Consider the following 25,797-nt stretch of genomic DNA (forward strand, 5'->3'; position numbering starts at 1 on the left):
CACCTAACTAAAGATTTAGCATAATTGGAATCCATGAGGCCAAAGTGTGGTTACATGGGTTGCTCTTTTAAGACATCTATTTTGTAAGCAGTGTAGGTCATTTGTGGTTTAAAATGTTGTCTTCATACCTATAACTGTCTTGCTTGTATGGGGCAGCATTGCCTTCCATTCAGCATGGAAGCAACAGTGCCGAACACTTCCCCCAATTCCCGAAATGATGACAGACAGTCCACCCACACTTTGGGAGAGAAAGTTACGATCCCTAGAAAACCTCAAGACCACGTCCATCCATGTTTCTAGAAGTATGCGACTGGACAGCACAGCAAGTTCACGAGTCCACTGGGAGTTAAGTGTCACACGACACTACCACCTAGCTGTGACACCGACTTTTAAACGTGGCTAGACACACATGACTTTTCTACTGGTATCACTATCTACTGGACTCATATTAATTGTTGCTATATCTGTCTGTATGATATTGTTCAACTTTGAACTTAAAAAAATGAGCCATAACAACTGGAAGGGATAAGATACCCATGATGCAATTCTCTTGTGCAGATAATGTCCATACTCACAAAGTACCTGAGAGATCCTCTACAGACTTCTAGACCTGGACAGGAAGACTTATTGCCGATTTTACATTTTATGTGTAGCATCTTCCACATGACAATACAGAAGCACCTTTTTTTAAACAAATGCTGTAATGTTCAATAAATTCTGATATTCACAGAACTGCTATCGGAATTAACAATGCACTAATACTTACTGCTTTATGGTAAAAATACAACAGAAAAATGGCACACGACGCTCAGCAAGTAGCTCTGGTGACTGAAGATATTACCATGCTGCTGTTCAAGTTTACTGCCTCCCAAGCAAAGTCAATGGACCAGATCAAGTGAACACTCTTCAGAAATGTCAAAACAACAGTTTAAATTAAGCCGCTGAACTTTGCACTAAAGTTGCTGAAGCGCAGGAACACATTTCGTTCCACCTGCCCTGCTGTGGGAGGCAGTAATTTCCAGCCTAGTGAATGTAAAAAGTAGCTACAAGATCAAAAGAACTGTTGGTGCCAAGACAAAATGCAGCAAGACGCATAGAGAAATCCAGGTGGGCAAGGAAAAACAAAAAGAAAAGAAAAAAGAGGAGAGGAGAGGAGAGGAGAGGAGAGGAGAGGAGAGGAGAGGAGAGGAGAGGAGAGGAGAGGAGAGGAGAGGAGAGGAGAGGAGAGGAGAGGAGAGGGGAGGAGAGGGGAGGGGAGGAGAGGGGAGGAGAGGGGAGGAGAGGGGAGGAGAGGGGAGGAGAGGGGAGGAGAGGGGAGGAGAGGGGAGGAGAGGGGAGGAGAGGGGAGGAGAGGGGAAAGGAGAGGGGAGGGGAGGGGAGGGGAGGGGAGGGGAGGGGAGGGAAGGGAAGGGAAGGGAAGGGAAGGGAAGGGAAGGGAAGGGAAGGGAAGGGAAGGGAAGGGAAGGGAAGGGAAGGGAAGGGAAGGGAAGGGAAGGGAAGGGAAGGGAAGGGAAGGGAAGGGAAGGGAAGGGAAGGGAAGGGAAGGGAAGGGAAGGGAAGGGAAGGGAAGGGAAGGGAAGGGAAGGGAAGGGAAGGGAAGGGAAGGGAAGGGAAGGGAAGGGAAGGGAAGGGAAAGATCTTTAGAGGGTTTATCAATAACTACCTTATTCCAAGCAACACTGAAAAAAACTCAAGTTGTTTTTCGAAAGAGCACTATGAATAATTAGGGGCTTAGCAAACTATGAAAAACTATTCCCTTAACACTGGTCATCACAGAGAAAATGTAGAAAGAGAGCTGGAAAAAGAACAGAGGAGACTGCAGGCAAAGCAATTTAATTCTGGAGTCTTATTGTAACTCTCAAAGACTGGACACTTCTTGAAAAATTCTTCTAGAGCCTGAATCCAAGCTTCAGACTGCCAAGGGTTAAGGCTTGAAACAAACACAAACCGGAATTATAGAAAGATGGAATGCCTAACCCTAGCAGAAAGCCCAGCACTGCACTTTCCCCAACACAATAGATTTAAGGACAGAGAACGAGTGGAAGAACAAATTCTCAGCAAATCTATTATCCTCTGTGCCTCCACTGTCAGCCATAATTTCTACCACAGAGACTTGTCCTACTCATTGCAAGAAGAAATTCCAGGCATCAAATTCTTTCTAAGCACAGTTCATTTTGCTTGTACGTGCTTCTGCAGCTGGAAGGAAGTTACAGAAAACTCAGTGATACAGCAGGCTACCACCAAGCTAAGAAGCTAGTGAAGCACAGAGCCAGTCTGGACTACTCAGCTGTGTAAAAAAGGAAGGAACTGAGCATGTGCAGAGGCATTTGCAGGCACTGGTTTTATCTGTAGAATTCTGTACAGTTTGCTACACTGCACTAAGGGTACCTTAGCTATAAACTGCCCCAAGGAACTGAGGTGTGCTGTTTCCAAAGATATGCAACATTTGTACATACATGCTTCCTACAATTAGTCATATGGTGGAAAGAATAATTATTCTTATAAAAGTTTAGATGGGTGGTAAAACATATTATTTTCTTCATCAAAACAAAAATAGCTGTGCTTGTGAGAGGAGATGACCCTAACTTCTTTAAAGCACCTTACCTAGCAACAGGAGTTAGCAGCACACAAACCCCACACCAGGTCTCTATCTGCAGGTTCTCCTTCAGAGTGGCACAGCCCCATTCGCTAGTTCAGGATGCATCTGCCAGGGAAGCCCAGCTCTAAAGTTTAGCCCCTGCTTTTGCATTCTCCCCAAGCACACCCCAGCTGGAGCTACACGTTCAGAACTCCTCCAGTTTTTTTTCAGAAACTACAACTTCTTAGTGCTCCACTGGCAAATGCTATGAAACAGATCAGAAACACACTGGATGCATTTTTCTGTCACTCTCTCTCCTCTTTCCTCTATGGGCCATCTACTCTCTCATCCTCCCCGCTCTTTTCCCTTCACTTTCCCCCTCTATATCCACACTCCTTTTCTCCCGTGCTACTCCCTTTCACCTCGCTCCATTATCTCCTCCACAAAATCTGTTCTGTCTGCAACGAACTGGAAGAACAGAGCTGTATTTAGAGACCGTCACCTCTCACACACCAGGCTTCTCTGTTAGCATGGCGGAGCAGTAGGCCACAAACAAGATACAGGCCTTCGTGAGAAACCTAAGGACATCAAAGGGGTTGTGCTCTCGTGAGTGGGCCAGGTCTACACATAACAGCTCAAGAATGTCAATGTCTTTTTCAAAATATCCTGCTGATTTCATACAAGGTCTTAGCGATATCTCACTGCTGTATGTAATGAGTACTTCTAGTGAATACAGACGCACATTCACAAACCTCGGTTGCAGAGAAATCCTTGGTCATGTATTATAAGCTGCGCAAAAAGTCTCCTTCACCTAAGATCAAGATCTCAACTTGCCTGGAGATTAGGGGGAAAACTGTGTTACTCCCTCCTATTTCACCAAGATGGCTTTAACTAAGTTAGGACATACCTTGGTACTTCAATTTCCCTATTTACTATTTATTGCATATTTGGTAAAAATATCATAAATTCAAGAACTTCACATTCGGTGGAAGTATAAACGGCCACGGATAGCCTTCTTGCTGAGTGCATACACTTTACTGAAGTTTTCAAATGTTGTTTTCAATAAGTGCTAACATATTTCCGCAGTGCTGGCACCTCCCTTTCCTCTGCGAGAGGCAGAAAAGTGGCTGGCTCAACAGGCTGACAGAAGCAGAAGGACAACGTCCACCTGTGCTGGCTGATGCAACGTCATTAATCCCAGTTTCTGAAACAGGGAAAATACAGCAGTAACGCCAGAGAAGTCTGGGGAGTTTACCTTCCGTTATCGCATGCACACCTCCCTTACCATGTGCCATACAAACCACAAAAGCCAGCTATGACCCTACCACTGCCCTACACACACCCTCCTCTCAGTCATATCCTTCATTTACGAATGCCCCTGTTATTTTCCTTACTTCACCTGGTCCACGCTTCATTCTCAAACTGCTCTGCCTTGGTTGTTCTTTGGTTTTGCGTTGCACACTGCCAATTTGTGGGGACACTTTCCTTACAGTAAGCAGACCACTACAGGGAACAGAACATGGGAAGCGAAGGAAGGAGAGCAGTGGCAGCAGGAAGTGGCTGTGAAGCAGGAAAGGGAAAATCCTCCTTATATCCAAAAGCCAGAAGAATCAACTTCATCTGTAGTAAAGAGCTTATTATATTAGGTTAAGCAGCAATAGATGTGATTTAAACACATTTGAGGCTATGCCTACCTGCCTGACTGATGTGGATGAAGTAGATACACCCCCAAAGCTTTCTTCTCACAAAGTCAACAACATTTTCCAACAACATTTCTGCAAAGGATGTCTGTTTGAGATTTAGGTAGATAATCCAACAATAGAGAGGAAATTCAGTTTGTCAGAAAAGAAACAGGAAGGGAAGTGACAAGCAGAAGCAAAGAGCACGTCAGATAGAGCTCTGTGCTATACTGCCCGCGTTATCTGATCTCCTATCTCTCTTCAAGGACAACAGGTAGAGGTTTCAAACTTCATCTCCAAGCAAGGCAATTGGTCTCCACATTCAGGCAAGAAATGGGGAAGTTTTTCCAACAAAGTAATCTACAAAAGGGCTTCAAGAGGTATTCTTATATTCTAAAGGTGCATCTTATGTACTAGCAATTAGGTAATTAAAATTTGCTGTAACAAAGCACATGCCAGAAGCCTGAATTAAATCTTAACAAGGAAACAAGAACCGAAAGGAGATCCTTGGCCTTCTTATTTTCCTTACTAGTTCCAGTACAATAATATGGAGATTAAGGAGCCCAGAACGTACATGAAACAGAGCAGCCACTTCTCCTAGCAGTCATTTCACTCCATGGGGAGAACTTCTTCCATTTAATACAGCACCTGTGCAACCAGACTGGACTTGAACAGGTCTAAGAGATGGCTGAGGATGTCCAACCTTCAATATATCAGAGAACTTAAGACCAAAAATCCTACTACTGTAGTAGGGGTACAGCCTTCTGTCTCAGCTGACAGCAAGCAAGACAGAAGTAAACAAGTTTCTGCAGAGATGTGATCACTGTCTTCAGTAACGGAGCCAAACACCGTCTGAAGATCACATGGCTCCTTTGCCACACTTTGGCAGGGTTCTTTGCTTCTCCATGGGTCCCTACAAGCTGCCACCCACTATAAATTAAGTTAAAATTAGCTCATTAAAAAAAATATTAAATCACAGGCGAAGTTGTCATGTATCAAGAAAAATGCATAAAGCCTAGCTACAGATACTTGAAAACAGCACTGAAATCATGATTTGCTAACAACTCAGTACTGCCAGCAGGGAGCAGTGAATGAAAGAGGTCACAGCCACCTCAAAGTTTGAAAAGTACCCGAACGTCTAAATTTAAGAATATTGAATTTCAAGTTCTTGCCAAAAATACATATGTTCCCCCCATTTGCTCCCACCTATCATTTGCATTGAGAGTCAGAGAGACTTGCGAAAAAACTGGCAAGATACTGCATTCCCTGTGAGGGCCCTCTGAGTTCCTAGAAGCAAGGCAGCCCACTAAATTAAAATCTTCAGAAGCAGAAAAAAACATAATAACTTTTTAAATTAAGAGCTTTTGAAAGAAGCGTTAGCAAATGGTGGTTCCTCAATGGGAAACAAATAACCTTGTTTCCAGGACAACAGGGTTCTGCTAGCTCATCTCCCTTGCTTTAGAGTTCGAGGGCACGCAAACACACACAAGAGCCTCTGCTTCTGTTGCTTAAAAAGTAACCCAGCAAGACCTTCCCTGCTAGCTCTCCGCTGCCAACACAGACAAGCTCAATACTACAGACTTCTGCAGAAAGAATTATATTGGCCTGCAGATGGAGAGCTACTGTCAACACAGAATGCTTGACTGCCCAGGCAAAAGCCCCTCTACCCTCTATGCAGCACGTGCAGTCCATGCTGAACTTTGACCAGCCCATACTGACTTTGCTCACTGTATGGGGAGAAATGTATGCCTCTGGGACAGAGCTACAACTTCATTCTTACGCTGCTCTGTCAAAGCCATGTGAAATGGATGGTGGTGCATCAGTACTGCAAAGGCAGCGCAAAGGCACTTCTACTATATTTCACAACCATATTCTAGCTTAATAAATGGGCAAAAAGCTGATCTATGCACCAAACTCGACACATAATCTGTTTGCTTGTAAGGCTACTTTACGAGGGAAAGGAATCATAAAGGCTAGTCTGGAATAAATTAATGGAGGTTAAATGTTCTTAAACATCCTATCACTTTGCACCATGCTCTCTGCTCGCTAAACTCTGCTCTTCAATCCCTGTTCCCTGAACGATGGCATCGCTGCTAAAAGAGCGGAGCTCGCCGAGGAGCACGGGTGCACCACGCGTCATCAGACAGCAACCACAAACAGACCCTCTGATCTTCACTTTTTCAGACTCCTGCCAGCAACCCTGAAGGGACAATCCCACCGCAGGACGGTGCCTCCTGCACCCACAAGTGTTTCCATGATTCTTTTTGAGCACCAAAGCGTGCAGGTGTGGAGGACGTAGCGCTACTTACGGTCCCAACCACGCCACCTCGCCTTGGGGTCACCCCACCACCACAACAAACGCGGCAGATCACAGATCTCTCAGGGACGCAGGGCCTGCCGGCCCGCTGTTCTACAAACCCACACCGGGGCACAAAGCCACAAAAGAAGCGTCTGGGCTAACATCGAAAGCACGGATCTCATAAAAACACCTGGAAACAAGAACGCACGGGAGCTTTCAAGCACCTACTCAAATAACAAATTAAAAGCAACATCATCTTTTTTTTTTTTTAAGTCTCACTCTTGCATCTTTTCCCGAGACAGCTGTTCATCCGCCTTATTTACGCACGTCAGCCAGGCACGGCTCACGTACGCTCAGAGCGAACCTTAATTAAAGATAAACGCGTTAACAACGCGTCCAATAACGCCGCAAACACAGCACCGCGCTGCAGACCACAACAACGAACACCGAAATCGCGACGCGGCACGAAGCGATCCCCGGCGCCAGGGCCTCCCCAAGATGGGGGCTCGGAGGGCGGGCGGGCAGCCGGGGCTCTCTCCGCGGCGGCAGGCGACGAGGCGCGGCGGCGCTGCCCCCCCCACCCCGCGCACGCTGTCACCGCTCCCGCGGCGGAGCGCCGCGCCGCCCCCACCTCCCGGAGCTGTCAGCGGCGCCTCCCGCCTCAGTCGTGCGAGAGCCGCCGGCCTCCGCCCCGGAGGCGCACCTTCTCCCTTCGGTCCCCTCCTCAGAGCGCGGCGGGGCAGCTCCCCGGCTGCCCTCTGGGCCGGCAGGTGCCCCTCGCTTACCTCCGCAGCGCCGGCTCCCCGGGCACCGCCCCGCAGCAGCCACCGGCCCCGCACCCCCAGCGGCTCCGGCGGCCCAACGGCCGCCCGCTCGTGACGGCACCGGGAGCGAAGGCCCCGCCCCGCCGCTGGGCCCTGCCCCCTGCGGCCGCCCGCCGCCGGGCCCCGCAGCTCCGCGCCGCGGGAGGCGGGCAGGTGGGGAAGGGGAGGGCGGCGAGTAACGGGGACGGAAGGCACGGCCACGGCAAGGCAGGCACCGCCCGCCCGCCGGGGCTGAAACAAGCCTGGTTTCAACACGCCTCCGGTGCGGCGAGGCTCGCCTTCCGGCCTCCGAGCCGGCCGCCGGCTGTTTCATGCTTTGTCATCTCCGACTCCAAAGGATCCAAAACACGTAGGTACTGGGATTCTCTCTTGTATCACCATCTGCAGCCAGGAATTGGGGATTTCGAGAAAGAAAATGTCACGGGTCTGAAAAGTACCTGCATTGCAGCTATGAAGCTTGGGCCAAATAATTTAAGATCATAATCCAGATTTTTTTTCTTTTCTAATGAAAACACTAGCATGATTCCTCCATTCATCCTGACTCATTGTCCACAGTTGAAGTTGCTTGATAGCTGGCTCAACCAGCCACATTTGTTGAAACTGTTGTATAGCTGGAGTCCGGGCTCCATTTCTTAACCAATTTCTATACCACGCTGCTATGGCGGAGGGATTTAACCTCCTCAGTGTCAAGTGTAACTTGAAAGAATGTTAAGAAGATGTCACAGTCCAGCTCTGGCTCATTCTGTTATTTTTACACAGTGCACAAATGCCAAGGGGAAGACAAGTTACTCACAAGCCACCCCGTGGGAACTCCCAGGAGGTACGCGAAGGGCTCCTGCACACAGGAAAGACGCTGAAGTGGGCAATGACTGAGACGCACACAGACACACTTGTCCGGATGCCTCCAGCCAACTGTGTGTGACCTGCAGAGGACCACTGCCAAGTACCAGCTGAGGCAGTCCCAACCCCACTCTAGTGTAAGAATTTTAATTTGCCTGTTGCAGTCCCCCAGTGCTGGATGCTGCCAGGTCAAGTCCTCAATACGATCTGAATTTGGATGGAGAAGCCAGGAGATGCAGCTTCAAGTTTTCATTTTTCTTTCCACCTGCCACTGGTGAAATTCCATTTTTAGCTATGTGACAGGATTGATCCAAGCCCTTCTGTTTCAAAAAAAATCAGAGAGAACTTACAGAGGAGAGCTTATTTTCAATGCCTAGTCAAACATGTGGTTTTTGATGTTGATCTTTGGTCATAGTTTAGCACAGCACTAATGAACCATATCATGTTTTTAAACAAAAAGGAGACAGAAAATAGGAGATCCTCTGCATACTATGCAAGATTAAAGCCATCCTCTCATAAAAGTATTAAATATACTTGGCCAGAACAGGCTAGAAAGCAAGCAGACACTGTCACCAGCACCCTTCAATTTTAATGTAGAGCTTGATAGTGTTAAGCACTAAACATTGTAGTTTATTTGTAGCTGATGACAATTTTAATTATCATCAACCAAAATACGACCTTCTAAAAACATCAGGCTTGGACAACTCCCCACCAAGGACCCTGGAAGAACAGTGCCTACTACTGATGTTCACTTAGCATCACTGACTCAAAACAGCACTAAAACCCAACAGAAAGAAGGGCGCTTCTTACACCAGCACTGAAGAAGGACATGGAGAAGCACCATGTTATTTATAGGCAGAGCAGTCTGAGTTGCTCAGGGCAAAAATAAGAGAAAAAACAGCAGGGTAGGAATGGATAGCACAGGCAGGTTTTTCATTTACCTGTTTTTTTGGTAAGATTATAGATTTGTTTGATTAAGAAAACCTAAGTAGCAAACCTCAAGAACTAACTGTCAGAGGTACTTGTATTTGAGCAGAGGTACTTGGAGAGCTGCCCTGGGACCATTACCAGGTTTAAGACTATTCAACATTTTCCTCAAAGATGTGGAAGCGTGTATATACTCACTGCTGATTATATTCGTGGACAACACAAAAGCTGGCACTACGGTGAACAAAAGAACTGGGCCATCAAGTAAGAGTTGTGGAACAGCTGATAAAGCATACTGTTCGAAATTTATTATTTTTCTTTTATAGCCAAGGAAAAGAATACAAAGCTGTACCTGGAGCACTGGGAAAACAGCAGACTGAAAAACTACTGACTCTGAAAAAGGCATCAGGGTCATAACGGACAAGGAATTGAACACGAGATCCCAGCTTCACACTGTGACAAAATGTGACATGCACCTTGGAAGCACATCAATAGTGAACAAAGAAAGAAGAGGGGATTTTACCCATATGCACATCACTGAAAAAAAAAACGTAACAGGTTTATCTCCTTCTTAAAAGATCACAGATTTATGAGGGGACTAAGGAAGACAGGCATAACACAAGATTTTAGGACATCAATCCATGCGTTTCATCAAAAAATATTGAGCGTTTTTTCAGTTTTAAATGCATCCCCAGCAAGAAAATACAAGATACTACTGACGTCTTTTGCAGAGACATCCCCTCCCCTTTTCCTGTAAGCGGAAGCTGAAGTCAAATTCTAATCACAAGACAGACACGCACTCTTAACAGACGGATTACTAGCTATTGAAATACACTATCAAAACCCGACGTAATTACATTTTACGCCCTTCTCAAGAGCCAACGCCTTTCTCTAGCATAAAAACTTAACCTTCACAGGAGGTCAGACTAGATGAAGGGTGTCAAACTCTCTTACCTTAACTGCTAATACAAAGCAGGAAGAGACACTTCACTGGATGTCCAGTCTCATCTGATAAAGTGCTTTATGTAGTTTCTGCCTTTATATTGAGAAATGAAAAATTGTACACATCTGATAACCAATCCCCTCAGCACACTACTTACCCTCATCTTCCTCAGTACGCCAGTGATACAACGACCTGTAACAGATCTCTTTCCACTCAGATTTCCAGAAACCATCCTTCTATAGCCACTAGAGAGGTATGGCTGATACAGAATGAAAAGCCTGAGACAACCAATATCTAACAAATATTAGACCTCTGTGACCTACGTACCAGAAGACTTCAAAATTTCCTCCACCAAAAAAGCCTTAGAAATTCCTGCCATAAATTGACCGAAAAAGTCTATATTCCTCATCCTTCATGATAATGATGGACAACACAATACAATATTACAGTAGCACAGTTTATCACTGGAAGTTATGAATTACAAATTTCTATATTCACTATTTTTTCCCTAGCTCCTTTTAAAGTAATAGTAGCAATATTGCAAAAATAGTTTTGGATATCTTGTTCTAAGTCACAGAGATTCACTTGTATCATCTCCTCTGTTACCAAAAACCTTTAAGAAATGATTCCTTTCCATTTCACTGCAGCCCATTAGTATTTACACGCAAAGAAAGAATATGGCACACAAAAGCTTTCATCAAGACAAACCTCAGCTTGATACAAAAAATATTTTCAATGTTTATCTACTAAAATACATTATTATTTGAAATATATCACCTGCTACTGACATCATTAAGCAACTATTAAAATGCTAATCTTGTTGCTGCTTCTCCTTTCAATGTTTAAGGACATTATTAATCAACCTACCGTAAAACCTGAAAATAAAGCACAGTCCACTTCAAGAAGGTGCGCTCTCTGTTTACAGAATTTTCTTCCTACAGTGTCAACCAAGTCATTGTGGAGTGTACTACCACTTACAGAAATAACTGGTTAATAGTTGTCTGGAGATATCTGCAGCAAAACCATGCCAGAGACAGATAATTCAGCATGCACATTTGAAAAAAGAAAAAGGAGAAAGGATCTTAAGGTTTCTAGTTACTATTCTGTGAACTAGAGTTTATGACAGAAATTAAAACTCTTGTCATGCTCTTCAGCTTTATAGACAATGAGATACATATTTAGAATAAATACACATATGCTAAATGACCACATATCAAGTGCTAAGGCAGCATGAGTACTTGCGAAATTCTTCATGTCAACAAAGCTGCTACAGTTCTGTATTTCTAAGTTTTCCAGCCAAAGGCTTAAATAACAGATACTGCTTACCACCTACATTCCGTGGCTGCATTTTTAGAAGATGACTTCACTTAGTGCTCTTCTTATGAGCAGGAGGTGTCAGGCTAGTTTGTTCTGGGCTTCCACTGAAATAGTAATATTATTTTAAAAGTTTGCTTTGAAAAAAAGCATATCATCCAACCTGCTACTCCCCAGAAACTTAAAAGGGAAGAGAGAATACATAACCAATTTCTTATGCCAACCAGTGAATAATGAAGCTCTTTGTAATACAAACACACACATTCCAGTAGCAGAAAAGCTTTCAAAAGTTTTTTTTTTCTTTAAAGAGGTTTTGTCTTTCAAGAGACATAACACAAATGATAAATGCATGCATACTTGTTAAACAGCAACTCCCTTCTCTCACTTTTCAATATATATACACATGGACCTTCATTAAATGAATTCTTCTTAAATAATACGCTTATCACTTCATACTAACTTACAAGAACGGAGTCAATATCCTACAGAATTTCGAACCAAATGACTGTGGCCTATTTTTTATCGTAATAAACATGTGAGTAGTTCTGCAATATTTGTTTACAGCTATGTAAATAAAAACATGTTTGCAGGATTGGGCTACACACAGAACATGTTAACTGATGAAACTAGATGTAGTAACAACACAGACAGGTCCTAACGCTGATGGAGCCACAGTCTGCGATGCCAATCTCTACAGCATTTGGCACCCTTTGACTGCCACCATGTAAAACAAATGGGAGAAATTAGAGCAGGTGTGAAAGGCTTTTGCAAACTGCATCCTGTACTTACTTGATATAAATTATTAGCACTGCATTTATTTGTGATTCTAAAACCAGTAAGATCCTTTTAACATCATTTCAAGCTTTTGTCCTCAGCAGCCCAATTTCACAGGTTCAAATACATTATATGTTCAATCTTGCAAAATCTACCACAGATTAGAAATGTGCATTTTTTTAATAAAAGCCAGTGGTGTAGCACATGGCATGAGACTTAGAAATATCAGTATATTCAAATAAAACCATTTTGTGTATTAGGAAAAAAGCTGGAATCATATACCCATATTTATAGTACTTAGGGCTTTCCATTAATGAAACAACTTATTTTTCACACAAGAAACATTAATAGCTCTCAAGTAGGACAGTGCTCAAAGTCCCAAGGAAATTATATAATTAGTCATTTTTAGACAGAATATTATGTTACACAATATTGGAATTGAACAATGATAGTCTTTCGAGCAAGCTGGTATTTAGATACATATTATATGTATTTTTATACTGTCCTAGATAGCCTAGTGAACCATTAGGAAGTTTTTGACACTAAGAGATTTCTATTGAATCAAATAATACAAGTATTCTGTTAAATTAATTATTAAATCCTTAAATATCCAATAGCAAACACTGCATTTAATTCTAACACTTGATTTCCACTGGATCAAGCCAATAACTAGAAATAACAGATCATAGCTAACTAGTTAAAGTTATCTGCCTGCTCCTTTCCAAAAGGAGTCGCTGCAGCACCATTAGTGATGCTCAGTGATCATGGCTGAGAAAGCAACAGATCACCTGAAGCATCAAGCCTATAGTCCCCTGTGCAGACCATGGAAGAGTCCTTCACTACCAAACACACATACCATTCCCACTCTTCTCTCTGACATTCAATTACCTGCCAAGTAGCTTTAAATTTATTTTTACTCCCTTTTAAAATTTTTTTTTCCCCATGGAGAAGGATTGTGAGTAATACTTTGAAATTAAGAGTGCTAACTTAAGAACACTCTTATAGAACACATCAATTTACCATTTTAGTATACGTAAAGAGATAAGATGGTTACCAGGCTGTGGAAAACAAAGGATGTTTATGGCATTTCGGCAACTGAACTAGCTTTCATGTGATCAACAGAACATGAAAATGTGAAATCGGCACTGATTTATGATTGCAAAAATAAAATCCTACACATACAAGGAATATAAACATACTTTGATCACAGAGCAGTTGCTTAAGACAGAATTAAATAATCAACATGCACTCATTCACTGAAGTCATCAATTTTACAAACAGTAAGTGTTGCATGCATCTGTTCAGACTAAATGTAAATCAGCCACATGGCTATAAGCTTTAGCCAAGAAAAGAAGTTACTATGGCTCTCTCCCCTCTCACTATTTCCTAATCTTGTTTCTAATCAGCTTGTCTGAAGTTATCTAAGTTTCCACATGTAAGAGTTACACTACCATTTATTTATTAAAGGCTTCAAAAGGCAGGGAAGGAGGTAGAGACACTGAAGGAAGGAAAGAAATATTCTTCAGATGCAAGTTCTTAAATAGAATCAGTAAGTACTGGCCACAGTCATAGGTTAAGCAGTATTTCATGTTTGTTACGCCCATAAATCCCACTTCCTTACCAGGGTGGGGCAAGAGAGACTAATTAATAGATGTTACTTATGTCTCGAAGAACACTGTTATACTGCAGACAGATCTGACACTGTCATCCTTGATCAAAGGAAAGCAAAACAGTATTTTCCTGTATTAATTTATTTGCTTTTTCACTGCAGCTGTTTTATGAAACTATATAAAATTTGGCTTCAGCACAAAAAAAATCTAAAGGAAGAGCAAGTTGTAAGAAATATACAGCAGAAACTAGTTACAATTTAAATTAATAGGAATGGCAGTTTGAACATTTTATACGCATAAATGTGAACCAAAGAATTTAGAGAGAAATGACAAAGTAAAAACAAGAAAAATGTTCACAAAGTAAATCTGTGGACCAGGACTTCCTATAAACACAATAAAGTTCAGATCATCCTCCCTAGTTTGTACCTATGTTTGGATTAGTATTTATACACTTGCTTAGAAAATAATGCAGAAAGATCATTCAGGGTCATCTTAGAGAAACTCAAATATTGTTGTAAACACTTCTAGAACACAGTAATAGCAGCCGTGGTCTCCTTAACCGTTGGCCTGAGGAACACCTTCCTCACCCATGCAAAGATATATAATTAGCTACATCCTGGCATACAGCCTTCAAGGCATTGAGTAGAATAATGCTATCGTTCTCTTGTACTTGTGTCAATACAAGGGGAAGACAGATTACTGAAAGATAAATCAGACATCCTTTAATTTAGAGTAACCAAATTTTAATCTAGTTGTCCAACGAGACTAGACTGTGCTAATAAACATGTACATCACATTAAAAGGAATTTGTAGCAAGAGGAAAGAGATTCCATCCTTGTGTATGTGGCACTGCAAAAACATCTCCACTCCTACCTATTAGTACAGGTTTATTGAGTAACAAACCTATTGGGGAGGAAGCAGCTTGCGCAAACATTTCACAACCTTCGTTAACTCATCATCTCTGGAAACAGCTCTATCCTGAGGTATCCTCTGGGATACCAGTCGAGTGAACTCCCAGTTCCATATCTCATATTATTTATAATAGTAAAACATGATCAGAATTAGTAAAACCACAAAAGACCACTTCAAAACACATTGATAACCTCTGCAGCTTATTCTGGATCTTACATACTTTATTGAAAGTGCGTGACAAGTACCCATTTTGGCCAGAACTTGCAGTTTTATGCTTGCTGCCTTTTTAACACTTAAATGCACATTCAGGTCAATCTATTGGAATACTCAGGAGTAGACACCTTCCACAAAAACACTGCATGAAAGGATGCAGCAGATACAATCATCTTACTTCAGTCTCTGTTTTGCTTAAAGTGCTGATGAACCTTGATTTCCCATGGCTGGGTCTCTTCACGAGGACTTCAGTACCCCTTCCTTCCTCTGAATCTTGCCCTGGTATCCAACTGAAAATTGAAGTCAATATATTAAAACCATATATTTTGCAAAAGATATATTTCAGAGTGCTTGTGTTATCTTGGCACTTTGTAAGATCAGAAGAAAGCAGAGAATAAAGCAGAAGTCACTGTAAAGAAAAACAGTGATGTAGCCAACAAGTCACAGGAATAATACAGATAATACAGACGTATTACCTTAAATCTCACCCAAAATTAAAATTATGCGATAAGAATCCTGTGCATTCTGGAATGAAAAGCATAACAACACAAATGACAGAACCGCATAATGGGATGGCAAGGAACGCATGAAAACAAGTTGGCATAAATCTACTCAGTTGTGTTTTCCCAAACTTATCTGACAAGCTGAAGGAGGAAAATTCAGATTGGGTTAAGTGGGAGTCGCTGCAAATGTCAGTGAGGACAGGGATAACTTAAATACAACAACTGTCTGGAAAAAAAAAAAAATCAGTAAAAACTGAAATAATATTCAGCTTGTAAACTCTGCAAGTTTCTTCTTGGTAGTTACAAAAAAGCATTTAGTGGAAGGCAAAAAATGGCAGTAAAGCAAAACTAACAGCTGTGGTGCAGCACTTACTGAAACTAAATTGCAAGTTATATCCCAGTGCAGCAGAAAAACATACTTTGATCTCAGGAGAATTTGGCTGAATTTAGACAGTCAGTCTTCAAGATGGCAGTTACAGATTGCAATTCAGCCATATTCAGATATTAGATTGAGGACGTATCTCTTATCTCCCCTAACTAACCCTCTTTCGGGATTCAGAACTGCAGCAAAATTTGTAAAGAGCTAAACTGCAAGATGGCACAGCTTGTCCGATAGCCAAGCAGCTTCCACTTTAAACCTTGTTCCTACTTTAATATCTAAAGTGTACTAAAGTTTACTCCTCTGATAAAGAGATTCTATTTCCTTACAAAGAAAATAGCACCTAGGAAAAATCCCTCATGCTTTTAGCATATTGTAAATTATACCTGCATTTAGTGTCTAACTTGTTTTTAAATACTCTTTAAGCCTCAGTATTACACCAAGTAAGAAATTTGGCAGAGCACTATTACTGAAACGTACAGAGTTAACAGGACAAGAAAAATGCCATTCTTCAGCCTTAGAATTTGGAGCAGTTAAACAGAATCATACAAGAGCCAGGCCTCTTCCCGCATGAAACTTAGTTTCATCAGGCTCCCTTAACGATCTACAGACAGAAATACAGGCCTATCATCTGGAGATACACATACTGCTACTGCAGTGTCAAATAGACATTTCAGACATTAAATACACAGCACTTTTTCCTGTCCACAGAAATAATAATTTGTCACTTTATGGATTAATACAGTTCGTATAGGACAGGGACAAAAAGCTGCTATGACTTAAGCAAAAACAGGGAATGGAAGAACAATTTTAGGTACAGTTTCAGCTGCATGTTTTTCATTACGTATCACATCAGCTAAAAATAAAAACGACTCCACACTACTCATGCTTAGAAAGTTGTGATACCATCTTTGCCACATCTTAAATATTTTTTAAGTGTTCTAGAAACACAAGCAATGTGTTTCTAGACAAGGAACTCCTATCAAAAATGGGGAAACTTTATCTAATTACGTTTTTACAACTGGCTTCTCACTACCATACTTGATAGCTTACTATATAAAAAAAACAAAACTGTTCTTTATCAATTCAGGTCCTCCAAGAAAACTGATGAATGCAAGAGCCTGCTCCAACAGTGGCAGTTGCAGTAGGACACACTTTTTCCTTAAATGTTCTTTGTTCACGGACAAAAATTAGCTTATCAATATCGTACAACTACCTGATCTACTAATATTGTTTAAACTAAAGCTTTATTAAAAAAAAGAAGTAAAAAAAAAAATCTATCTCATTTACACGACACATGCTAAGCCTAATTCAATTTAAATACACTTTTTTTCCCCATCTTGTTTACAGTCTGTGTCTTTTTCTTCACGAGAACAGTGTATAACATCTGTATTTTAAATAGAATTCAATTATTCAATGTCATGGAATGACACCAGTTTTACTGAATTAAAGGGTTTTCTTCAGAAAACAGGCAAAAGGATGGAAAGCATCCAGGCTGCTAGCAGAAAACACACCACAAACACTTACCATTGATCTTTTGCATGCAAAAAATGTAATTTGCAAACTCCTACAGTGTCCTTCCCTCAAACATTGTTTAGGGCTTTTGTTTTCCTGTTAGATGAAAAATAAAGCATTAAAAACTTAATGGATTTCTACAGCTTGTCAGAGAGACATCAAAACACTTCAGACAAGGTTTGCTTGGGATTTTGCTATGGTACGGTGACTTGCACTTTCTTCTTAAGTTCTAATTTCTTAACCTACTTAGAACACTAATTAACAGGCTTCATAGGGACGAGATAACAGCTTCTCTCTCCGAAGGGCTCGTTCACGCCAGGGGGAGGCCGCCACTCCGCGCCCCTCGGCCCTCACAGCAGCCCTCCCCCGCCAGAAAACGTCCCACGCCGGGAAGGGCCGCGGGTGCGTCGCGGGCCGCCCCAGACAGCGGCTTCCGTGCGCCTGGCCGGCCGGGGAGCAGGCCTCGGGGTGCGCTTCCCTCAGGGTTTAACCCGGGGGAGGCGAGTACAGCAGCAGCAGCGACGTGGGGCCGGCGGGTACCGGTCTTTCTCCCGGGAGAGCGGCAGCGCTCACCTGCAGGACGCAGGGGCTCTCCAGCAGGCACTGCCGCAGGTCCTCCCTCACCCCCCCGCAGGCCCGCCCGTCCTCCTCCTTATCCTCGTAGTACTTGGGCATGGCGGCGAGGCTGCTCTACGCTTCACTGCGGCCTGCCCAGACACCGCTACCGATGGCCGCCGCCATGTCGCCGCACACACACCTGCCGCCACTTCCGGCGGGGGGAGGAAGGGGCGGGGCGTCTCCGGGAAGGAAACCGCAGCGGCTGCGTCGCCGACGTTGCCGGAAGTACTGCGGGAGGTGGCGGCGGCAGCGCCGGGCGAGGCGGGGGTCGCGCCGCGGGCTGGGGCGGCAGGTGAGGCCCCCACCCCCTCACCGCACGCTGGGGCGTGAGCCCGGCTGTTGGTGGGGCGCGACAGTTGGGTGGGGGAGGGGGCAGGGAGGGAGGGAGGGAGGGAGGAGGTTCGGCGCTTCCCGCCCCGGCGCTGAGGTGCGGGTCCCGCTGCGAGGGCGGCGGCTGTTTGAGTGGCGGGGGGCGGGTGTGGGGGTCACTGCGGGCGGTGCCGGCATGGGCTGAACAGCGAGCGGGGGGGCCGGGGGGCCATCCCCTGCCACTAGCTGCGCGCCCCGGCCTCTCGCCTCCCGCGAAGCCCGTCGGCCTTAACGCCTTGAATCGCGATTGCGAGAGGGCCCGCTTCCCGGGAGGGGGCCCGCTTCCCGGGTCAGCCCCGTGGGGCTGGGGAGATGGGGGCGCAGGCGTGGAGCTGCCCCACAGGCAGTGCTGTTGCCTGCTCCTCGTTTCCCCTCGCTGCCTCCCCAGCAGTCAGCAGGGTGACTGCCGGGCCGTGGCGCGCCCGGCTGTAAAGCTCGTGGTTTGTATTCGTGCACAGTTTTTGCAACTTCAGTATTGCAGACGTGGCCTGCATCGCGTGGGTTTATTTTTAGTCCTCGTTATATGCACAACCAAATGCATCTTTTGAAATCCCTTCTTTAGCAAAATGCTGCCAACCACTTCAGTTAATTCTCGGAGCCAGGGCAACGGCGCACTGAGCCCCAGAGATGCTGCGAGGCATACGGCTGGGGCCAAGCGCTACAAGTACCTGCGGAGGCTCTTCCACTTCCGACAGATGGACTTTGAGTTCGCTGTTTGGCAGATGCTTTACCTGTTTACTTCACCCCAGAGGGTTTATAGGAACTTTCACTACAGAAAACAGACAAAGGACCAGTGGGCGAGAGATGATCCTGCTTTCTTAGTACTTCTCAGTATCTGGCTCTGCGGTGAGTGCCGGGGGATAGACAGCTTAAAAGAGAGGGAGGGAAAGTTTAGGGATGAACGTTCGTGGCCCTTCTAATCACACACACAAGGACAAAATAAAAAGGACCAGTCCATACGGATTATCGTTTAATCGAAGTAGAATTAGAAGAAAATGGCCTAACCTTTTGGAAGTAAAGGTGGGAATTAGAACACAGAGGAGGCATAACTAATAGTATGTAGTCCTGAATTAATCTCTCTATTGCAACTCATTTTCTGTTGTATTTTAAACCATGTAATTCTCTGTAACTTTACAGACAGTAATAAAACCGCATGCCACACAGTAATACTTTAGTTAAAAAATACTGAACATTTGGTTTATCTGAACATTACACATAAAATACTGTTTTTACAATAAAGGCTGTAGTGAAATTTTTTATATTGCAGAATTAAGCTATAAACAAAGTGTCTCATGTAATTTTTAGACTGAATTGCAAATGCAGTATTATCCTAGTCGTCTTCTGTTATATAGCACATTGCTGTTAGTAATATCAAAACTATTAACTCTGAAATAAAAGTATGTATCACCACATGCATGGTTTGGGTTTACAAAGAGCTTTTATAAAACAAAGAATATTCTATTATAGCATTGTGTGAATCTTTAAAAAATAGTTGGGGGGGCAATACAACAGTTATATCATTAACCCCAAGTACAATGAGTGTTCAGCAATCTGTTAAAAGGATTATATTATGAAGAAATTTCATTATACCTAGTATTCAGTGGGGAAAATGAGCTGTTGGACTAAAAATCTCGGGGAGAAAAATAATAAGGAAACTGGAGATTTTGTAACAGTATGCTCAAAAAAATACCAATTTAAGATCTTGTGCTTTTTTTTCCATAGCTAACTTTAATAATCTTTTTCTCCTTTCAGTGTCCACTATAGGATTTGGATTTGTGCTGGACATGGGTTTTTTTGAAACAGTAAAGCTGCTACTTTGGGTTGTATTCATAGACTGTGTAGGCGTTGGCCTCCTGATTGCAACTCTAATGTGGTAAGTAGTGATGTCTGAAACTGAGCTCAGTGTTGGTGTTGGGACACTGATAGTGCTCTGCTGTTTGCAAGACATTTGGTTCTCTGGTTGGGGCAAAATTATAAAGTAAATATTGACTATAGGTTTTGCGCCATTGTGGTAATTGTTTCAAAATGTTGCTTTAAAAAAGAACAGATCTTTTTCTTTACTGTTTCCTGCAAAAGATGAATGTTCAGAAAGTCTGTATTATGATGAACACTTCAGCTTGTTTTCTTCTTGAGCTGGTTTATCTTCAGCAGTAATACCAAATAAAAATTTTGGTGACCTAAAAAAATTCATCATTCCTTATTTTGGTTGAACTGCTTCAGTAAAGTAAGCCTGAGGATGATTATGTTTAAGCAGGGCAATATACAATTGGCCCTTGCTTCTTGCTGAAGATTTTAGCTGTTTCCACTACAAGCAATGTCTGTTCTATTTTGTGCGTGTTGGCTGTGTGGCTCTGGTGGCAGTTGCTGCTAGTCTTACGCTGTAATGGCCAGAGGCTTACAGAAAGGGAGAGGCAGTAGCGAGTCAGTTTATAACCCAGACCTCAGCATGTTATAGATCTGTCCTCCACCAGCAAGGGAACCACAAAACAACGGGAAGTCACTGTTTCTGCACTGTGGCAAGGTGAGGGCACCAAAGGAAGAATTTTTATTTTACCAAGAACTTTTTCATGGTAGCAGCAGAAAATGAAAACTTACAAGGAAGCAAGGGCACTTTAATGAGTTCTTAGTAATGGAGCTGACATCTTAAACTGATGCTGATTGGGAAAGGGATAGATTCCTTTTAAACGGCAACCTCAGGAACTCCTGCTTGTAATGGCGAGATTCAGGATGAGGCACGTACAAGAACTGTAGCTGACAGATGAAAGGTCCATGAGACCTACTCTCCTGTTTGGGACAGTTGCTTGGGGAAGAGCATATACTAATGCTTCCCCCCAGCCTGCAGCAATTTGTGACTTGGGATGCAGTCTCCTGAACCAGAAAGCCTTCAGCATCTGCTGGTTTTCCTCTGCCCTTTAATCAGCTTCTGCAGGGCCTCACTACCAGTCACCTGGCTGCAGTTTGGTTCAAGTCCCTTCCTCCAGTGCAGGCTCACCTTTTTTTCAAAAAATTCCCCCATTCCTAATGAGTCTAAACCCCTTCTTGCCTCGCCTCACCTTGCACCCAGGCTCTGCCTCCTTCTGACCCTGCCCTTGGCACAAAGAGTACGTCAGAGGAAGCTACCATGAAAGCTCTGGTCTCTTAACTTCTTATTTCTAAGCATATATTGACTCCTTGTACCTCTTCTAAATGGGACACCTTTTCTGATGTCAGCAGAACTTGAGCTGAAGAAAACAGCTCAAGCTCTAAAGGCTTGTTCAGTCATCTGTAACAGCAGGCAGTGCATGTTGTTAGCACTTCTTTTCAATAAGAAGAATGGGCTCACCTTAAGAGTGCCAGCCTGCCCTCTTTCTGTCCTTGCAGTGCGCCATTGCTGTAGAGATGAAATAAGCTGTCCCAGCGTGAGGTGTACAGATCACGTGCAAGCACTTTTCTGAAGTCGCCTCCCCATGTGTACAAACAAAAGTGGCACGCTGCCTGTGAACTTGCAACTGCATTGATAAATCGTAGAACCGATCTATTTTAAAAAAAGTTCTGGTTCTGTATTACCAAGTGTGTTTCGGCTGCCTGTTGAATGCAAGGGATTGTAACTATAGTTTAATGTTTTAACGATATTCTGGTCTGCATAATTCTTGCATATTTTTCTCCCAGACAGCAGAAACTTTGTCGGGGTAGAGAGTTAGGATCACATATGGCTCACTATCTCAAACCAACGTTTTGTCAGATTCACATTAACAACATTCTCAAATATCTTTTCACGTAGGTTCATTTCTAATAAGTACTTGGTGAAGCAGCAGAACAGAGACTATGATGTGGAGTGGGGCTATGCCTTTGATGTTCACCTGAATGCTTTCTATCCACTTCTAGTCATTTTGCACTTTATCCAGCTGTTTTTCATCAACTGTAAGTAGAATATTTTGTGCTCTCTGCTTCAAAATTATGTTCTAGCAAAACAGCTGAGAGCAGTTGTCTCTTTCAGATGTCATCATATCTGATTCTGTCTTTGGGTATTTTGTTGGGAATACATTATGGCTGATTGCAATCGGCTATTACATCTATGTGACGTTCCTAGGATACAGTGGTAAGTAACAGCACCTTCTATTTGTTTGACTAAAAACAAGAGCATGATTTCAGTCTATTAATTTGTTCTTAGTCTATTAACTTGTAAAGCAGAGGCTCAGCTGGACATTGAAGTAATTCTTTCTTTGTGGTAAAAGAAGTTTGATAGAAATTTTCCACTCCGTGTTTGCAGCTGGGTGGACGTCTTAACCAAAGACTTTATATTCTTCACCGTACCAATTTCCCTTCTTGTGTTAGACCTGGAGCATGACAACTTGTTTTTCTTGTTTCTCTGTAAATCCACTTCAAAACGCTTGCATTGGATAAAAATTGTGTAGTGACTCAATATAGTTTTAGGTAAAACTATTTCCCAGGGCATTACCTAAACCAATTTACTCTTGAATCTGTAATAATGGTAGGACTAGTAGGGCAGAGACGACAAACCTGCCCTTGTAAGGTGGCTGGCAGAGCAGTACTATTCTTTCTTGGTATCTTTCCCTGTGGCCATTCTCTATGAAGCACCTTTTTTTGAAAGAGCACTACTCTGTACTTGCTTCATTGTTGCTTCTGTTTCAGCATTGCCCTTTTTGAAGAACACAGCTGTTCTTTTGTACCCGTTTGCGCTGCTCATCCTGCTCTATTTGATCTCATTAGCATGTGGATGGAACTTCACCAAGATGCTTTGTTCCTTTTATAAATACAGAGTGAAATAAAACCAGGACGTCATGTAGCTAATGTTTATTTTGGTTTTATCTTAGCTGTCTTGGCAGTAAAGAAAACATTAAGAACATTTTGTAAATGGTTGTAAATTTCTCTTTATTGTAGATAATTGTGTAAAAAAGTTTGAAGTGTCCTTTTTTTTATTAAAATATTTACAACAGTAAACATGTTAGCAATTTTGTTCAAATACTTTCGCAGTACATTCCTAAAAATGAGATACTTGTACGTCACTGTAGCTTAAATTTAACTGCAACAAGTCTATTTAGCATAACTCTTACTGCAGATATTTTGCACATACGGGCATAAGCTCTATATTATGAGGGTTTTAAGTGACACTGAAAAGCAGTTTTATTTAATACTGGAATACCTTGCCTTGGGAGTGTGTGAAAGTAGGGATCTTCATAGTGTTGCAATGGTAAAGCAACAACTCTCTCTAGATACGGAACTGTCCCCTCCTTTTATGAAAGAACTTGAGAACAGGTTTATTTTAATGGCTACTTCAAATATACATGGACAACTCCAGCACACAGAAGAAACAGTGATGAAAGGCACAGTTAACATGATCCATATCAGGTTTCCAAATATAGCAGCAAGTTTTTAAACCCAGTCTCTACAAGTCCAGTGGGTATTATTACATCCATCATTATGAGTGGTAGGTGAATGAACATGGAAGGAAAGTACAAACTTAGTTCGGCTACAAGGGCGGGCTCGTGGCAATGCCTGTAGCTGGGAAGTGCACAAGGCAGGAGTATAAACTGACCATCACAAACAAAACGATCTGGAAAATGAAGATGACAACTTTCCAAAGCAGAGTGTTGAGTATGAAACATGAGCACTAGGATTCAGTTTCCAAAACAATGCAAGAGTAAACTGGTTACAGTAAGACTTAATATTTCAATACTAGAATTTAATCTCTAAGGAAAAACTATATGTATCTTAAAATACCAAATATGCTGGCAGTGCATCTTACAGTACTGTGTGTTTCAGCCACTGTTAAGGCTTGAAGAGACTCGTGTTCCCCTCTCAGCAGACACTGAGCAACGTTCCCCTTTTAACAAGGAAAGCACTGAGCCGTGGGAGGCGAAGGATTCCAGTCAGAACCTGCTCCCACCCTGGCTAACAGCACGCGTTCCTGTCCCGCAGGCAGCTGCAGCCAAACTGTACACCTTTTCCCTAACAGGAATCCTAGCACCAGTGATCACCCACTTCAGTTCAATAGTAAAAATACTTCGTACTTCATTGCCCTATGCTGTGATACCATTGACATCAGTGAAGGACCCAGGGCCTGTGTCCCTTCCCTTTAGAGATATCAAAGTTTGTCCCCTTGAAAGAACGCCTCATTGTTCTCAAAACTGAGCTACTTGAAGTTCTAGCTGCTCACAGCAGACATCAGCAAAACCCTTAAGAGGTTTCTGACTAAGGTCAGAAAAATGACAAAGACAAATTCATTAGGTCGGTGTGGGGTGTATTTTTCACATCAGCAGTCAATGCTAGCCTGAAAACACCAGTTGTTTAATAGCCTTTCAGCATTATGCTGGTGATTGTAAAGATGATTTAAAAACATAGGGGTTTTTTTTTCCCTTTCTACTAGTTACTTGCTTTAGCTTTTTCAGAATACATCCTTCCTAGTAAGAACAAATACAGAACCTAGGGTTAATTTATTTCAGGGGAGCAAGATTTGAGATTTCATTCTTTTTTTCCCCCACAAAACTAAAATAAGTTGGAAGCAAACTACAAATTACTACAATACTTCATTTGGAGCAGATATTTCCAAGAAAAAAGAGAGATTACTGAAATGATTATATACTTGGGAAAAAATGAAGGAAAAATGTTACACAGTTCTTCAATTTTGTCAAAGACTAATCGCACTCCAGCCCATTCAAGGAATCGTGTATCACGTGGGCAAAGTATCAATTGCTTTGCTCTAAAATGACTCAAGGTATTTAAAAACTGCTTTTGAAAGAGCTAGACAAGCAGTGATAGGACAGAAGTGTCCAGTCTCTTATTGGTCCACAAATCATATGTTTATCTGAACTTTTCTAAGTCAACTTTCAGTTAAGAAAAAACAAATGTATAGGAATATTTTCTATCAATGCAAATACATGGTTGAGATGCCTGCAAAAGCGCAAAGCCTTATCCTATGCTTTAGAAACACTCTTTAATTAAATAAAAAGTGCTAATTTGGGATCGCATCCTGTTCACGTTATTTACAATGTTTTCAGTAGGACTACCCACTGAATGAACAAAGCAACATTATTATACTGACAGTCGTGTATTTCCTTGGTCCAGAGCAATCCTGATCAGCTCAGAAAAGCCAGTGCTCATATCAGCCGGTCTGTTCGGCATCCAGAATAAGGAGTTAATAATAATCTGCGAAGATAATGAAGGTTTCTGGTAATGCCTTTGGTTTCACAAAAGTTCTCTTTTCTGAAGCTTTAACGGTATCAGACGAAGCTAATAGGATCACAGGATAATGCAGTTTATTTTGAAACACTTCCCATTATTTGATTGCTATAAGATTCAATGGCCTAGAAGGGATTTTTAAGGCCACAACAAAAATAACTTGCAATTAAATAAATGTAGGGAAAAAACTCCCCCAAATCAGATGACAGGTTTAAGATGCTGAGGAACTCTTGTGGTAATACTGTAACTTACGACTGAGACGTGTGCAAGAGACACCAGCCTCTCTGGAGTACGCCCAGTCATAAACAGGGCCCAAGCTAA

General features: G+C 42.6%; 3 protein-coding genes and 1 long non-coding RNA gene across 15 annotated transcripts in view; 2 read left to right on the forward strand and 2 right to left on the reverse strand.

Moving 5' to 3' along the window:
• INPP4A (inositol polyphosphate-4-phosphatase type I A) overlaps positions 1–7,435 on the reverse strand; it is a 142,222-nt gene extending 134,787 nt beyond the window's left edge. For all 12 annotated transcript variants that reach the window (XM_068395654.1, XM_068395658.1, XM_068395669.1 and 9 more), the window contains exon 1: positions 7,342–7,435. The gene's annotated coding sequence lies outside the window, so the exon portion shown is untranslated. The remainder of the gene's footprint in view (positions 1–7,341) is intronic.
• Positions 7,436–7,485: 50 nt separating this feature from the next.
• On the forward strand, positions 7,486–10,995 carry LOC137677635 (uncharacterized). The gene is made up of 2 exons (XR_011050300.1): positions 7,486–7,729; positions 8,140–10,995. It is a non-coding gene; the product is annotated as an uncharacterized lncRNA (long non-coding RNA).
• A 3,905-nt stretch (positions 10,996–14,900) lies between these two features.
• Positions 14,901–18,080, reverse strand: COA5 (cytochrome c oxidase assembly factor 5). The gene is made up of 3 exons (XM_068425033.1): positions 17,884–18,080; positions 17,323–17,406; positions 14,901–15,203 (listed from the first exon to the last, which is right to left on the reverse strand). The coding sequence occupies exons 1-3, from the start codon at positions 17,983–17,985 to the stop codon at positions 15,162–15,164; spliced, it is 228 nt and encodes a 75-aa protein (XP_068281134.1). The 5' UTR covers positions 17,986–18,080; the 3' UTR covers positions 14,901–15,161.
• A 69-nt stretch (positions 18,081–18,149) lies between these two features.
• On the forward strand, positions 18,150–23,202 carry UNC50 (unc-50 inner nuclear membrane RNA binding protein). The gene is made up of 6 exons (XM_068395280.1): positions 18,150–18,220; positions 18,860–19,143; positions 20,050–20,170; positions 22,058–22,197; positions 22,274–22,375; positions 22,930–23,202. The coding sequence occupies exons 2-6, from the start codon at positions 18,864–18,866 to the stop codon at positions 23,064–23,066; spliced, it is 780 nt and encodes a 259-aa protein (XP_068251381.1). The 5' UTR covers positions 18,150–18,220; positions 18,860–18,863; the 3' UTR covers positions 23,067–23,202.
• Positions 23,203–25,797: the final 2,595 nt, after the last annotated feature.

Source organism: Nyctibius grandis, chromosome 2 (assembly GCF_013368605.1).
Source record: "Nyctibius grandis isolate bNycGra1 chromosome 2, bNycGra1.pri, whole genome shotgun sequence".
In the NCBI taxonomy this organism is placed as follows: Eukaryota; Metazoa; Chordata; class Aves; order Nyctibiiformes; family Nyctibiidae; genus Nyctibius; species Nyctibius grandis.